The sequence below is a fragment of the Gymnoscopelus braueri genome (genome assembly GCF_963280865.1).
Source record: "Gymnoscopelus braueri genome assembly, chromosome: 7".
NCBI classification, from domain to species: domain Eukaryota; kingdom Metazoa; phylum Chordata; class Actinopteri; order Myctophiformes; family Myctophidae; genus Gymnoscopelus; species Gymnoscopelus braueri.
Window position 1 is genome coordinate 57,971,561 of NC_137608.1, and position 17,958 is coordinate 57,989,518.

Here is a 17,958-nt window from a genome sequence, read left to right on the forward strand (position 1 = left end):
ATAGATGAATAGATAGATGAATAGATGAATAGATAGATGAATAGATGAATAGATGGATGAATAGATGGATGAATAGATGAATAGATGAATAGATGGATGAATAGATGAATAGATGAATAGATGGATGAATAGATGGATGAATAGATGAATAGATGAATAGATGGATGAATAGATGAATAGATGGATGAATAGATGGATGAATAGATGAATAGATGAATAGATGGATGAATAGATGAATAGATGAATAGATGGATGAATAGATGGATGAATAGATGAATAGATGGATGAATAGATGAATAGATGGATGAATAGATGAATAGATGAAAAGATGAATAGATGGATGAATAGATGGATGAATAGATGGATGAATAGATGGATGAATAGATGAATAGATGGATGAATAGATGGATGAATAGATGGATGAATAGATCACTGAGGATAAAAACACAATGAAGCTCGGAGTCTTATTTCCATCCTGGTTCTCTAAATACAATACTTATCATCCTGGTTCTCTAAATACAATACTTATCATCCTGGTTCTCTAAATACAATACTTATCATCCTGGTTCCCTAAATACAGTACTTATCATCCTGGTTCTCTAAATACAATACTTATCATCCTGGTTCTCTAAATACAATACTTATCATCCTGGTTCTCTAAATACAATACTTATCATCCTGGTTCTCTAAATACAATACTTATCATCCTGGTTCTCTAAATACAATACTTATCAGGAAATGTAATAAAGAACCCATGTTCCAGTGGATCCAAAGTAGTTATTATAACCTCATGTTAATACTTTAAAATATATACATATAAAACCCACAGACACACTTTCACTTTCTTTTTTTTTTTTTTTACAAAAGTCACTAAAATATCTGATAAGCTCCCCACATGTCACATCCTTCTACCAGAATGAAGGAGGACACCCATGGAGTTGGGAGTCAGCGTTGGTGAGGATCTCACACACACAGACATTATGCTCCAAATAACTCCACACTTTGCAAAACATAATGCTCAGTATTCTGGCTGCTTTCTGCACCGTTAATGTACAGTTTCTATCAAACTCCATTATTACCCAATAATTATGTAGACTACTTCTGTAAGTGCTCTGACGTAATATACGTCACAATTTAGCAAAACAGATCTACAAGCTAACAACGCGTCACGACTCGATCACCAGCCCCTCCCCTTTTCACTGGACACACAGACAAAGAGAAAGGAGTTGTTTCCTAAATCATGGCTCTGCCTAAATCCACATAGATGTACGTTAGGATTGGCTGTATAGGATCGCTTCATAAATGTGACTTTGACGTTGCCCTACGGCCGAATTTATGGAAACAAATATGCTGTTTTTTAGGCTCCATTAATAAATGAGGGCCAGTGTGTTATGGGGACATTAAGCAGAATGTGTGTGGCAGAAGGAGTGTTGTATGTGGGGACAGTGGCCCTCATTTATCAATCGTAAAAAAACGGCTTATATTTTTGCCTATATTTCGCCTTTACACCAAAGTCCAAGTGACATTTATCAAAGGATCCTATACAGCCAATCCTAGCGCACATTTGGTCGGAGCTTTGATAAATCTGACGGCTGAAACCGACCGTCATTTAATCTAATATCACGTCCTTAAATATTCTCGAAACGCCCAGATTTTACGACATGAAGAAAATAAGAAAATAAGAGAGCGTTTCCCCCGCTCGCCTCGCTGCCTGTCAAGTCACACACACACACACACACACACACACGCTCACACTCACACTCACACTCACACACACACACACACACACACACGCACACACCTCCCTCTCTCTCTCTCTCTCTCACACACACACACGCCCAACTGTGTCTTTCATGTAATCCGTAGCGGTACAATCTTTGTCACGTAGGCTTGTAGCCTACATGAATGACATATTATGATACCAATCACATCGCCATGAATGGAATACGTTTGTATATACATTTATTTAACCCATACCGAGCAGTGCGCGTTCGAGTTACACTAACATAAAGCAGTCATGTAGGCTATTCCCCATGAGACTCGGGCGGGCTGCAGTGATCCCGTGCCGCCACGTTAATAAGAGATATCCTGCGCTCGGCAAAGATTACTTTGGAGTGCCGGGTTAATATCCTTAACCCAGCCAGGTTGTAGCCTTCATAACTCTCTATGACATAACTCCATACCATAGGACAAGCTACTGTTAAGTTTGTAGACCTCACTGTCCATGAAAAGATGGTCGGGAGTCCCGACTCCCGAAAATGCTCTCGCAAATGCGCCCGTATATTTTGAAAATAGCAGATCTTCAAGCTCACAACGCGTCCCGATGCGACTCTTGTGAGCTTGTAGATCTGTTACTTTCAATGCAGCCAGATCTGCATGACTGTTAAAGAAGTTTGTTTAAATTACTTTAGAAAATGATATATTTTCACAGGGATTATTTATTAGTGTAGATATACATTTAGGAGTGGATTATGTGTCCAGATGCCTGTCAGACGGTCCGAAAATACTGCTCTACATGTCTACAATGGAACAAACGGGTGCAGCCAAAGTCAACAACTGCCTACGACCTGGGATCTTAGGCGGCGGGATCTCGCCGTACACTCATTATTTGGTCTACACCGCGTTGATAAATGTGGGCCGGTGTGTTTTGGGGACATTAAGCAGAATGTGTGGCAGAAGGAGTGTTGTATGTGAGGACAGTGTGTTTTGGGGACATTAAGCAGAATGTGTGGCAGAAGGAGTGTTGTATGTGAGGACAGTGTGTTTTGGGGACATTAAGCAGAATGTGTGGCAGAAGGAGTGTTGTATGTGAGGACAGTGTGTTTTGGGGACATTAAGCAGAATGTGTAGCAGAAGGAGTGTTGTATGTGAGGACAGTGTGTTTTGGGGACATTAAGCAGAATGTGTAGCAGAAGGAGTGTTGTATGTGAGGACAGTGTGTTTTGGGGACATTAAGCAGAATGTGTGGCAGAAGGAGTGTTGTATGTGAGGACAGTGTGTTTTGGGGACATTAAGCAGAATGTGTGGCAGAAGGACTGTTGTATGTGAGGACAGTGTGTTTTGGGGACATTAAGCAGAATGTGTGGCAGAAGGAGTGTTGTATGTGAGGACAGTGTGTTTTGGGGACATTAAGCAGAATGTGTGGCAGAAGGAGTGTTGTATGTGAGGACAGTGTGTTTTGGGGACATTAAGCAGAATGTGTGGCAGAAGGAGTGTTGTATGTGAGGACAGTGTGTTTTGGGGACATTAAGCAGAATGTGTAGCAGAAGGAGTGTTGTATGTGAGGACAGTGTGTTTTGGGGACATTAAGCAGAATGTGTAGCAGAAGGAGTGTTGTATGTGAGGACAGTGTGTTTTGGGGACATTAAGCAGAATGTGTAGCAGAAGGAGTGTTGTATGTGAGGACAGTGTGTTTTGGGGACATTAAGCAGAATGTGTAGCAGAAGGAGTGTTGTATGTGAGGACAGTGTGTTTTGGGGACATTAAGCAGAATGTGTGGCAGAAGGAGTGTTGTATGTGAGGACAGTGTGTTTTGGGGACATTAAGCAGAATGTGTAGCAGAAGGAGTGTTGTATGTGAGGACAGTGTGTTTTGGGGACATTAAGCAGAATGTGTAGCAGAAGGAGTGTTGTATGTGAGGACAGTGTGTTTTGGGGACATTAAGCAGAATGTGTAGCAGAAGGAGTGTTGTATGTGAGGACAGTGTGTTTTGGGTACATTAAGCAGAATGTGTAGCAGAAGGAGTGTTGTATGTGGGGACAGTGTGTTTTGGGGACATTAAGCAGAATGTGTAGCAGAAGGAGTGTTGTATGTGAGGACAGTGTGTTTTGGGGACATTAAGCAGAATGTGTAGCAGAAGGAGTGTTGTATGTGAGGACAGTGTGTTTTGGGTACATTAAGCAGAATGTGTAGCAGAAGGAGTGTTGTATGTGGGGACAGTGTGTTTTGGGGACATTAAGCAGAATGTGTAGCAGAAGGAGTGTTGTATGTGAGGACAGTGTGTTTTGGGGACATTAAGCAGAATGTGTAGCAGAATGAGTGTTGTATGTGAGGACAGTGTGTTTTGGGGACATTAAGCAGAATGTGTGGCAGAAGGAGTGTTGTATGTGAGGACAGTGTGTTTTGGGGACATTAAGCAGAATGTGTGGCAGAAGGAGTGTTGTATGTGAGGACAGTGTGTTTTGGGGACATTAAGCAGAATGTGTAGCAGAAGGAGTGTTGTATGTGAGGACAGTGTGTTTTGGGGACATTAAGCAGAATGTGTAGCAGAAGGAGTGTTGTATGTGAGGACAGTGTGTTTTGGGGACATTAAGCAGAATGTGTAGCAGAAGGAGTGTTGTATGTGAGGACAATGTGTTTTGGGGACATTAAGCAGAATGTGTAGCAGAAGGAGTGTTGTATGTGAGGACAGTGTGTTTTGGGGACATTAAGCAGAATGTGTAGCAGAAGGAGTGTTGTATGTGAGGACAGTGTGTTTTGGGGACATTAAGCAGGCAGAATGTGTAGCAGAAGGAGTGTTGTATGTGAGGACAGTGTGTTTTGGGGACATTAAGCAGAATGTGTGGCAGAAGGAGTGTTGTATGTGAGGACAGTGTGTTTTGGGGACATTAAGCAGAATGTGTGGCAGAAGGAGTGTTGTATGTGAGGACAGTGTGTTTTGGGGACATTAAGCAGAATGTGTAGCAGAAGGAGTGTTGTATGTGAGGACAGTGTGTTTTGGGGACATTAAGCAGAATGTGTGGCAGAAGGAGTGTTGTATGTGAGGACAGTGTGTTTTGGGGACATTAAGCAGAATGTGTGGCAGAAGGAGTGTTGTATGTGAGGACAGTGTGTTTTGGGGACATTAAGCAGAATGTGTAGCAGAAGGAGTGTTTTATGTGAGGACAGTGTGTTTTGGGGACATTAAGCAGAATGTGTAGCAGAAGGAGTGTTGTATGTGAGGACAGTGTGTTTTGGGGACATTAAGCAGAATGTGTGGCAGAAGGAGTGTTGTATGTGAGGACAGTGTGTTTTGGGGACATTAAGCAGAATGTGTAGCAGAAGGAGTGTTGCATGTGAGGACAGTGTGTTTTGGGGACATTAAGCAGAATGTGTGGCAGAAGGAGTGTTGTATGTGAGGACAGTGTGTTTTGGGGACATTAAGCAGAATGTGTGGCAGAAGGAGTGTTGTATGTGAGGACAGTGTGTTTTGGGGACATTAAGCAGAATGTGTAGCAGAAGGAGTGTTGTATGTGAGGACAGTGTGTTTTGGGGACATTAAGCAGAATGTGTAGCAGAAGGAGTGTTGTATGTGAGGACAGTGTGTTTTGGGGACATTAAGCAGAATGTGTAGCAGAAGGAGTGTTGTATGTGAGGACAATGTGTTTTGGGGACATTAAGCAGAATGTGTAGCAGAAGGAGTGTTGTATGTGAGGACAGTGTGTTTTGGGGACATTAAGCAGAATGTGTAGCAGAAGGAGTGTTGTATGTGAGGACAGTGTGTTTTGGGGACATTAAGCAGGCAGAATGTGTAGCAGAAGGAGTGTTGTATGTGAGGACAGTGTGTTTTGGGGACATTAAGCAGAATGTGTGGCAGAAGGAGTGTTGTATGTGAGGACAGTGTGTTTTGGGGACATTAAGCAGAATGTGTGGCAGAAGGAGTGTTGTATGTGAGGACAGTGTGTTTTGGGGACATTAAGCAGAATGTGTAGCAGAAGGAGTGTTGTATGTGAGGACAGTGTGTTTTGGGGACATTAAGCAGAATGTGTGGCAGAAGGAGTGTTGTATGTGAGGCCAGTGTGTTTTGGGGACATTAAGCAGAATGTGTGGCAGAAGGAGTGTTGTATGTGAGGACAGTGTGTTTTGGGGACATTAAGCAGAATGTGTAGCAGAAGGAGTGTTTTATGTGAGGACAGTGTGTTTTGGGGACATTAAGCAGAATGTGTAGCAGAAGGAGTGTTGTATGTGAGGACAGTGTGTTTTGGGGACATTAAGCAGAATGTGTGGCAGAAGGAGTGTTGTATGTGAGGACAGTGTGTTTTGGGGACATTAAGCAGAATGTGTAGCAGAAGGAGTGTTGTATGTGAGGACAGTGTGTTTTGGGGACATTAAGCAGAATGTGTGGCAGAAGGAGTGTTGTATGTGAGGACAGTGTGTTTTGGGGACATTAAGCAGAATGTGTGGCAGAAGGAGTGTTGTATGTGAGGACAGTGTGTTTTGGGGACATTAAGCAGAATGTGTAGCAGAAGGAGTGTTTTATGTGAGGACAGTGTGTTTTGGGGACATTAAGCAGAATGTGTAGCAGAAGGAGTGTTGTATGTGAGGACAGTGTGTTTTGGGGACATTAAGCAGAATGTGTGGCAGAAGGAGTGTTGTATGTGAGGACAGTGTGTTTTGGGGACATTAAGCAGAATGTGTAGCAGAAGGAGTGTTGCATGTGAGGACAGTGTGTTTTGGGGACATTAAGCAGAATGTGTAGCAGAAGGAGTGTTGTATGTGAGGACAGTGTGTTTTGGGGACATTAAGCAGAATGTGTGGCAGAAGGAGTGTTGTATGTGAGGACAGTGTGTTTTGGGGACATTAAGCAGAATGTGTGGCAGAAGGAGTGTTGTATGTGAGGACAGTGTGTTTTGGGGACATTAAGCAGAATGTGTGGCAGAAGGAGTGTTGTATGTGAGGACAGTGTGTTTTGGGGACATTAAGCAGAATGTGTAGCAGAAGGAGTGTTGTATGTGAGGACAGTGTGTTTTGGGGACATTAAGCAGAATGTGTGGCAGAAGGAGTGTTGTATGTGAGGCCAGTGTGTTTTGGGGACATTAAGCAGAATGTGTGGCAGAAGGAGTGTTGTATGTGAGGACAGTGTGTTTTGGGGACATTAAGCAGAATGTGTGGCAGAAGGAGTGTTGTATGTGAGGACAGTGTGTTTTGGGGACATTAAGCATAATGTGTAGGTGAAGGAGTGTTGTATGTGAGGACAGTGTGTTTTGGGGACATTAAGCAGAATGTGTAGCAGAAGGAGTGTTGTATGTGAGGACAGTGTGTTTTGGGGACATTAAGCAGAATGTGTAGCAGAAGGAGTGTTGTATGTGAGGACAGTGTGTTTTGGGGACATTAAGCAGAATGTGTAGCAGAAGGAGTGTTGTATGTGAGGACAGTGTGTTTTGGGGACATTAAGCAGAATGTGTAGTAGAAGGAGTGTTGTATGTGAGGACAGTGTGTTTTGGGGACATTAAGCAGAATGTGTAGCAGAAGGAGTGTTGTATGTGAGGACAGTGTGTTTTGGGGACATTAAGCAGAATGTGTGTGGCAGAAGGAGTGTTGTATGTGGGGACAGTGGCCCTCATTTATCAATGGAGCGTAAAAAACTGCGTATTCTTTGCTTTAAATTTGCCCGTAGGCCAACGTCCAAGTGACATTTATCAAAGGAACCTATACAGCCAATCCTAGCGTACATTTGGTCAGGGCTTTGATAAATCTGACGGCTGAAACCGAGCGTCATTTAAATAACACGTCCTTAAATATTCTCAAAACGCCCCGATTTTACGACATGAAGAACCAGAATACGACCAAAGCATGGAAAGCCAGTAAGAAAGGGTGGTAACACTTTCTATGAAGGTCGCCTCTATAATGCTTTATAAGGTCATTTATAATGCATTACAACGCCCTTATAAGGCATTATAATGCTTGTTATAAATGTTTAAATCATGTATAAGGACTTATAACCACATTTATAACGTATTATAACTGCTGGTCATAATGCATTATTATGCTCAGTGGAACGGCACATTATTTTTACCCTAACTTACTCAGTTGTAAAGGCTCATAGAGAAGTGCTGTAATGTGTCATAACACATTATAACAAACATATTTATTAAATGTCTAATAACTCATGAATATGTGGCCACTTTACTTAAAGGTCTCAAAGTCATGTTATAGCATATTATTGATGTTTATACGACATTATTCCATTTAATAAACATTTGGTTATAATGCATTATGACACATTACAGCACTTCTCTATGAGCCTTTACAACTGAGTAAGTTAGGGTAGTTATAATGTGCTATTCCACTGAGCATAATAATGCATTATGAACAGCAGTTATAATACGTTATAAACACGGTTATAAGTTGTTATACATGATTATAAACATTTATTAGTCCAAAACTCCCGAAAATGCTCTCACATAAGCGCTCGTATATTTTGAAAACAGCAGATCTACATGCTCACAACACCTGGCGATGTGACGCGTTGTGAGCTTGTACAGTAGATCTTCTATTTTCAAATAGCCAATGCAGCCAGATCTGCAATCTTATCTGAATGATTGTTAAAGCAGTTTGTTTAAATGAGTTTATAAAATGTTATAATGTCATTAAGCCGAGTGTTTTATATGGGGGTTGAACAGTGCAGAAGGTGTGTCAGGTGGGGGGAGTGTTTCGTAAACAAGCATCAGCTGGTGTTAAGGACTGGGCCAAGAGCAGAGAAACCATCTGAATTCTCTGGAAGTTCTACTGAAGAGTTTTCAGGACAGCATCCAAGGAGGGAGGGGCTAATAGAGTATAAACACAGTGTATCAGACAGACAGACAGACAGACAGACAGACAGATACTCACATTTTTTAAGGAGATGAGGTTTAATCCAGTGTTCAATCCAGTGTTCTCCTCCATGATTCACACTGTAGGAAGCAGAAAAATATGCATCAATGTCTGACTGTCTAACACTACCTGACACTATTATTATTATATTATTATTATTATTATTATCATTATTATTATATGGCAAGGTAGGGCAGGTGCCATACCTTGGCTCCAAAAAAACAAGGACGTATGACATAAGATGTCATGTGTAGACGGGTGACAGTGTGAAGCAGGTCAGTCCCTGTACGTCTGTGGGAGTTGTTTTTTTTTTTGCAAGGTCAGGCATGTAGTGGGTAGTGGGATGCTTGTGTTTTCTGTTGATTGATTTGGCCAGCATTGGTAATGCAATACATGAGTTACAAGAATATGTAGTTGTTACCTGATAAGAAGTTGTTTAGAATTTGTTATTACATTTGTAATGTTTACATTACAATTGATTGGGATTCTATTTAAATATTTAACTATTAAGAATTGGTACAGTAAAACATCTTGGTAATAAGCACATATGGACTTGAGGAGATGTGGTACTATGATCAATATATCAACCAATAACTCATACTAAATATCAACAACGTTTTAGAAACAGGAACTCCAACTCTGTGAACCCCTCTTTGCAGACGTTATTGTAATATTCAAAGTCCTGTTTATTATTGTAGGCCTATATAATAAGTATCATGAAGCATCAGGGCATTAATTCACACGTTGTGATGCATTGTGAGCTTGGAGATCCATTGTTAGCTTTTAGGAATTTAGCCCCATTTGAAACCTCTCCCTCAGCAGCGATTGGCGCTATTGTCAGCTGTTCAGACACCTAACTTTGTTTGGACAAAACTCCTAACTAAATACTGACAATATATATAGTCACTATACCAACTTTGATGAGGCAGTATTGCTTTTTTTAAATATAATGATTTCTTCATTTCCTGAAAAATGAGTGTTGTGGAGTTAGTTGGTTGCTGCTGGACAGCAGAGATATATTATATTAATTATTGTAATCAAATGTTATATTATAATGTGATATATTATAATAATATGTATTATAATGTATATGATATATTATAATATAATACATTTCGTATTAATGATGTAATCTATTATATTAATAATGTTATATGTTGTTTTATTGTATAACGTGATAAAGAATGTTTTCTGTGGGATGTTGCGTGCTGGTGGTATGAAGAAGTTATCCCATGCGCCCGCCATGTCTTAAGGCGCAGTGTGAGTGTCCAAGGGCCGTATTTGAAAGTCCTTTGTAAGTTTGCCTGTGACGGTGTGGGCTGGAAGATTTGTGTACATAAACGAAAATACGGGGGCACACACACACACAGACAGACAGACAGAAAGACAGAAAGACAGAAAGACAGACAGACAGACAGACAGACAGACAGACAGACACATCTACAAGCTCACAGTGTGCTTGAAGATCTGCTATTTTCAAAAAGATCTTGAAAAGAAATAGATATCTATATCTATAGATAGATAGATAGATATTAAATATTATTTCGCTATTTCTTTTTGAAAATAGCAGATCTACGAGCTCACTGAGCTTGTAGATTGGCTATTTTCACCATATATATTTATTAATTCAGATGGGGGTCTGCGAAGAAAACAATAACATCAACAAAGTAACTACACTTTAAAAGCCCAAAAACCCGCAACACGCAACAACCAATATTTACAGGCAACTTTACAGGAAAAACAAGCCCAAAGTCGCTTATAATAAGCCGACATGGCAACCCACAGATCAGTTGCGCACTAGAGCGTTTTCAATCAGTGTTGCATCACCATCTAAAGGCAAAATAAAAAGTGAGAACGCAACGGCACTTTAACGTTTTCACTAGAGAGAACGTTGTCATCTAAACGTGTACACACGTGTAAATGAAAGTCCTTTAAGTTTAACTGTGTGTGTGCGCTCGAGGCAGGCGAGGCAGCAACAGCCTGACCTGTGTCTGTTTCTGTGTCTGTGTCTGTGCTTGAAATGGGGCTCTCTCTCTCTCTGTCTCTGACGTTGAATTGTGGGCGTGCACTTCCAAAAGGTCTTATAGGGGGGCGGGGCTAAAGCCGAATTCCTCAAAGCTGTGTATAGAGACTGGGAGACTTCGTCAACCGTCATTTAAAAAAAAAAATCATGAATAGTAGCCTAATGCAGGTGTAAGACCATCGTGTTTGTATTGTGTTATAAGGTATAATGCATAGTTTTCTTTCTGTCTTGGGGGGTTTGACCCCCAAATTTGTTTCGGCCGCACGCCTTTGCCGCGCGCCCAGGATAGGTGTCCCTTACTTCAATCTCTGGGAGTTGGCAACCCTAACCTTGCCATACCTTAGCTTTTGCTGAACTGACGTCACTGTGTACACTACAGTGTTTCTCCTTCCATTATCTTGACCAGGCAGCCCTCCCGGACAAACTCAATGCCGCCCGCCTTAGAGGAAAGGGGTAAGAAATGTTTCCTGTCTTTTTTTTTTGGGGGGGGGGGGGGGTTTACCAGCATTTCCACTACAATAGAGTGCTGAACTGGTTAAAATGCAAGTTTTATTTATCATTAATTTTCAATGCTGATATGAAGAGGATGTAAATACTTTCTACCTGGATGTAAAATAGTGCAGTTCTGTTCCCTTTGCTATCTCACACACACACACACACACACACACACACACACACACACACACACACACACACACACACACACACACACACACACACACACACACACACACACAGTATTAATGAGACAGTTCAACCCCCCACAAGAAAAAATAAATGATAATACAAGTAATTTCATTACAAGCTCACAACACAATGCGTTGTGAGCTTGTAGATCGGCTGTTTTCGACAGAGAGATTTGGGGCCCTATCATCCATCCTGAGCTATCCCTTGGCACTACCCGCTACCCGTTAATTACGCACAAGGCAGCTGGCGCTGTACCCAACAGTATCTTACGGCCACGCCGTAAACATTATGCCCACTCTGTTATTTGCGCCTGGAGGTTTGGCCATGGGCGTGTTGTTGCGTTATCCCATGTGTGTGTGCCCACACACATGGGATAACACAACAACACGCATAGCAGATTCTTAAACCACCCGCTATGCCGAATCCGTTTGGTAGAGCGTGACTGAAAAGGACGTCATCCCCGGGACCCGGCGGGATACGCTCGAATATAACGGAAATAGAGGGACGCTCGAGTGGAACGGAGGTCCGGCGGAGCGAGGTAGGAGGAGGGGATTGATTATCAACTGGCGTCAGTGTGAAACAGGTCAGTCCCTGTATGTCTGTGGGAGGCGTTTTTTCCGTGGTCAGGCATGTAGTGGATAGTAGGATGTGTGACAGGGATTCCGTTAGCCGGTATTTACCGGCCATTGACCGGTAAAAGTTTTAATTGGCCGGTAATTATAAACACCACCGGCCACCGTGGCCGGTTGGGAAAATGGTGTTATTAGGCTATTTTATCATTTAAGCCTATTATTAATATTATTATTTGGATAAAGTAGTTGGCTACAAACAACCATTAAAATGTGACTCTGTGAGGAGTTAGTATGTTCTCCCTGTGTCTCCTAGGGTAGTTAATACCCTCACAAAAACATGTAGTAATCCTGGTCGCTATACCGCCTCCCCCATGACAGCCAGGGCGCCTGATGGAGGGGAAAGGAACTGGTTGGAATAACTTGTTCCTTCCACGCGCTACGTCCAACCAGGGAAACTCCCCCCTGTCAGGTGACAAGAAGGTCAGTTGGCTCTCATGTAGTGAAGGAAGCATGAGCTCGGCCCTGGCCTCCCTGGCTGTGGGGGACTGGTGTAGCGCTGGTGTAGGGGTGGTGTAGCGCCCAAGATCACTTAGGAAATTGGCACCGGGTGAAAAAAATGGGTTACAAAAATCGCGGTATAAAAATGTATTAAAATCATAATAATTTAAAGTTTTTATCATGATCTGACTGTGGTTTAATTCCCGACAGCCTGCTCTGCTGCTGCTGCGCACTGCAGTAGTAGATTCGCCTATTCGTTGTACGATGGTGTCGTGCATTGAAAATATCAGAGCTACAAGCTCACTGCACGTTGCAACGCGCCGCGTTGTGAGCTTGTATGTCTGCTATTTTTGATACGCCACAAAACAGCGGATAGACACAGCTGTGTCTCCTCCTCATCAGCCAGCGTGGTTCACTCGCGTGTGTTGATAAACAGAACCGGGATTTTCCGAGGTGATAGAATCTGAACCAAACCGGACCTAATTGTCGATAAAGGGACCCGAACACGTGTGGGTCGTGGATATTATGCAAGCACAGTGACTGTCTGTCTGCAATGGATAAAGTGGTGAAAGTTGGGCGACGGTGTCGCGCATGGAAAGGCTCTGCCGCAGCTCGCCCCAAAACACCCTCGCCCCCATTTTTCAGGCGGACCAGCGGTTCTTGTATTCTTGTATTTGTTTTACTGAGGATAAGGGTAGAAATAGGTTTAGGATTAGGTATAGTTTTACTGAGGTTAAGATTAGGAATAAGATTAGGTTTAGGCATAGTTTACTGATATGTTTAGGAATACCAGGTGAATACAGCCGGATTTTCCCCGGGGCGACTGTGTTTTGGGCCGAGCGGGTGGTATTCGTTGCGCAGCAGTTCACTCATGCCCACTTTATTCATTTCATTTTTGGCAAGCGACATCTCTGCATGATTTAGTAGATCATATAATTTAGTTATCTATAAAAACAGGAACAGATTGCATCTGTGATAAAGTGGAAAGAAGCGCAGCTCTAAAGTAACAAGGTGTAATGATCAGTTGGATGCATGTACAGTATGCAGTGCAAACGCGCATGTGATTTTAATTGTAATATATGTCCGGTAAATGTATTCTTTGGCCGGTAAAATATAATCCTGCCGGCCATGGTGGCCGGCCCAAAAAATGCCTAGCGGAAACCCTGATGTGTGATGCTTGTGTTTTCTGCCAATTAGTTGATTGATTTGGCCAGCATTGGTAATGCAAGACATGAGTTACAGGAATATGTAGTTATTACCTGATAAGAAGTTGTTTAGAATTTGTTATTACATTTGTAATGTTTACATTACAATTGATTGGGATTCTGTAATATTTCAATATTTAATTATTAAGAATTGGTACAGTAAAACATCTTGGTAATAATCACAGATGGACTTGAGGAGGTGTGGTACAAGAATCAATATATCAACCAATAACTCATACTAAATATCAACAACGTTTTAGAAACAGGGACAAACCGCAACCACTAGTCTTTACAGTTAGACTCTAAATCAGACTCTAAATCAGTCTAACTCCACCTAAAAAATGTAACATGCAATTTCAGTGACATTTTGCACGCATATTCCCACTAGGCCAAGGAAGAAATGCCACTCTTTTCACATTAGCCTGTGCCACCAGCAGGTCTAATTTAGCAATACACATTTTTGGAACAAAATGCCTCAAATCATGAATGAAGTGTCCGATTGCCATGAAAGGCCTAAGAAGAAATGCCACCCTCTTCACATTGGCCTAATATAGCGCCACCAGGAGGCCACAATAACCTACCTGACCTGGCGGAGACCTGTGCTCCGAGAGGCACCTTTTCTAGTTATTATTAATATTATTACTAGTGGTGTTGGTGGTTGTAGAAAATAGCAGATCTACAAGCTATCAACAAATAACTCATGCCAAATATCAACAACGTTTTAGAAACAGGGACAAAGCCCAACCACCAGTCTTTACAAGTACCTTCACAGAAAAACAAGGGCAATGTCGCTTATAATTAGAGGACATGGTCAACACTGAGCGTGGCAAGAGCTCTATAACAAAGAAATCTGTCATTTACTCCTAAATGTATTGAAATATGCTGTATTGCAGCGCAGCACGTAAAAAAAGTGACGCTTCACCGGAGCGTTTCAATGTTGTAGCGCTCCTTTAACAGCCGCTGCTTCTAAATTTCAAAAATCTTCACGCCTTTGGTGCCCCCCCCAAGGTTGGTGCCCTGTGCAGCACCTACTGTAACCTGCTGTTAGGGACTGTTCGTTATTTAGTTACCAGGGGGGGGGGGGGGGGGGTGGTCCAGATGTAATTTCTTTCTTTTTTTTTTCTTGCTCCCCCCCCCCCCCCCCCCCGACCTCCAATGAATGCTGATGTACCCCAGGTCCAGAAATGGGTTAAAATACACTGAATCACCCTTTACAATAAATAGATAAATAGCAAAGTAAAATGGATTAAATCATCCTTCCGTATGAATAAATTAATAACTGTTAAAAAGTCATCAAGTGACAATTCATTCATTCAGTCATATTCCCTCACTACCATAAAAGATGCACAGAAGGGTTTCTCAGATCAGTTCATCCAGCCATTTCATTATAGCAACTTGATTGACATTAAGCTGTGGCCCAATTAGATGAGAGACAACGCCCTGTCTGAACAAGGGCCTGTTGCCTGTGTGTGCAGAGACAGCAGGTGGAACGAATTCCAGCTAATCAGAGTGAGATCAGAGAGGAGTCACTTCAGCAAACCTTTGCTTGGGAACCCTCTCCTTGTCTCTTGCACCAGAAAAAGATTAAGTTTAAGAAAATATAGAATAATATCAGTTGTGTACATCAAAGCACAACATTAATGACTTTAGCCTGTTGTGAGAAGCAACATTGAGTCATCTAGACAGCCCTGATGTGCTGATGCTGATTTCATTTGCAAACCTTGGTGAGTGACAGTGTTTGGATGCATTAGCTGCTAGGTGGCTAACATGTTAAGAGTGAAGTCCCAGCACTGCTGGTGACTAGGCTGTTTGTTCAATGAACAGTCATTTAAAGTTTATTTTGTGTTCAGCTAAAAAAAACGTTTTGCACCAAGTGTATTATAATTTAATTTAATCAAAAGAATGTGTTCTCAATGTCACTCATTTTTTATTTATAGTGTGTCACTCACGTGGTATTTTGCTGGACCCTGCTGTTACTAATTTGAGTGTAAGGGACACACCACCATCGGTGAGAGGAAGATTGATTTTATTTTGTTTTGTTTGAACTATTGTTGAATTGTAATTATATGAATGTGAATTTGAAAGGTTTCATGTATTTATTTCCAATAAGTATTTTGAAGTGAAACCTTATGCAGTATTGTGTTTATGGTACATTAACACAGAGATGCCTCTGGCCTTGCTTTATGCAGGTCAGGTTTTTTGTTTGGATACATTTGTTCTGATTCAGCCCGACTCTGGTTGACCAAGGATGGCGAGCTAACCTAACCCACACTACAGACCTTGACTCACAGACCACATTAGAGTCACCATACTACCCGTTAAAAGGTTTAATTTTCAAAAGAAAAGAACCCAGAACGTGATAGATATCTCCTTGGACAGACCCAGAGCCGTAGCCCTTCCCCAGTGTGGTAGGAAATTGTCACACACACACACACACACTGCCCTGCAAGGAGCAGTGCAGTATTGGACGGTGATACACACATACAGAACCACACACACACACTCTTCTGCCCTGCCAGTAGTGCAGAACTGTACATTGACACAAGCATATTCACCACACCCTCTTAAGGATAAGGATAAGGATAATTCCTTTTAACAGGTCGTTCATGAAAGTCCTTGCGGTCTTGTTTCCAATGAGAACCTGTGAGCAATTGGGGTTAAGAGTCTTGCTCAGGGACAAATTTCATATCATCGGCACATATGCTGGGATAGCCTGGAATCGAACCTGGGGCAACCAGGGCCTCTGGTTCCCTAGGCGGGCTCACTTAACCACTCAGCTATGGCCGCTATGGCCGCCCCCGATTCCCTGTGAGGAACATTGCAGGACTGGACAATTAGCTCCAACAAACACACACACACACACACACACACACACACACACACACACACACACACACACACACACACACACACACACACACACACACACACACACACTACACTACACTACACTAAGGGTCAGACACCCTGTGTCTTGGGACTATTCTATAGCCACTTAGTGGTGTATGGGTCATTGTCAGTTAATGTGTTTTTGTTTTATTGTCCTGGGTTATTGTAAATGTGAAGTGTGATATTTTTGGTCCTGATTGTTTATTTGATTGTGAAATATTGGAACCTGAACTGGTTTAATACTGCAAATAAGTTGCATACAGTTATTGTCAGTCAGCGTAGTTGGGTGCACCCTAAAGATTTAGAGGTCCATTGATACCAAGGTATACCTACCTCATTTATTGCCTATTGTCCTATGTTTGTGCGCATTGTTTTATGTTTGTCTTTTATTACCCATTTCATTCAATATATAAAATTGAGCCGGCCAACTCAAAGTGATTTGCATCTGGTCTCATCATTTACCCCTCTGAATCCAGTAGACAAACCTAACTAGTCCAACTTTTAATCCTCCATTGTAATTAGGTAACTTGTCTTACACTACCTTTTCGACACAGGTGTTACACTGATCATTTCTGACGTTTATTATAGGCGAATTTAGCGCCCTATTTCACGTCGGGGTCCATTTCGTTCCATATGTGTCCTCTTACTTGAGGTTACAAAAACAGCCTAAACGAAAGAAAGATTCATCTGCAACACAGTGTTATACAACAGCCTATGTACTGGGGGTCCCTGCTTGATCTCTCTCTCAGCTAAGGGGTCCTTGACCTGAAAAATGTTGAAGACCCTGGACCTAGACTGTGTTATTAAATATTATATGAATTTAATCCAGTATGCAATTTTTTTTTTATTATGTTTTAAAAACATTGTTGTGGCCTGGCAGAAAGGGGGGGGGGGTAATGAGAATAAAAGTAATACAAGTATTACTATTCACAAATGGAGTGTGTGTGTGTGTGTGTGTGTGTGTGTGTGTGTGTGTGTGTGTGTGTGTGTGTGTGAGTGTGAGACCTAGACTGTGTTATTAAATATTATATGAATTTAATCCAGTATGCAATTTTTTTATTTATTATGTTTTAAAAACATAGCAGACCTACAAGCTCACAATGTGTTGCATCCACGACGCGTTGTCAGCTTGTAGGTCTGCTATTTTAGGTGCGCGACACCGTCGTGCTGCAAAGTATAAAGCAAGCTCTATAGCCCCTCTTCTCTCAGCAGCAGAGACTAAGCTGGCCTTACACTACGAGATAATCGGGATAAAAAACAACCCTCCCGGGTATCGGGGGGGGGGGCGTGCCCTACCCCAGCCTATATCGGGGGCGAATCTTCTCGGGCATAAATATCGTCTAGTTTGAGGGTTCAAAGATCCAATCTAAACCCTCCCGAGTTGCTCACAGAACGGTCGGGGCCGCTCCGACCATTTTCAAACATGTTTGATATTGATGGAACACCTGCTGCGGGGGTCGGACCGAGAGAAATGCGGCCGCTGTTCCAACACCGAAATGACACACACACACAC

The 17,958-nt window shown here is 42.0% G+C and overlaps 1 protein-coding gene across 1 annotated transcript in view; it reads right to left on the bottom strand.

Annotated features, from left to right (window-relative positions):
* The window catches only part of LOC308089175 (NACHT, LRR and PYD domains-containing protein 3-like), a gene marked incomplete at its 3' end in the record, with an annotated part of 85,280 nt that overhangs the window by 3,937 nt on the left and 63,385 nt on the right, over positions 1-17,958 (bottom strand). The window contains exon 14 of the mRNA XM_080433739.1: positions 8,590-8,651. Coding sequence (XP_080289865.1) covers positions 8,590-8,651 — 62 coding nt within the window. The remainder of the gene's footprint in view (positions 1-8,589; positions 8,652-17,958) is intronic.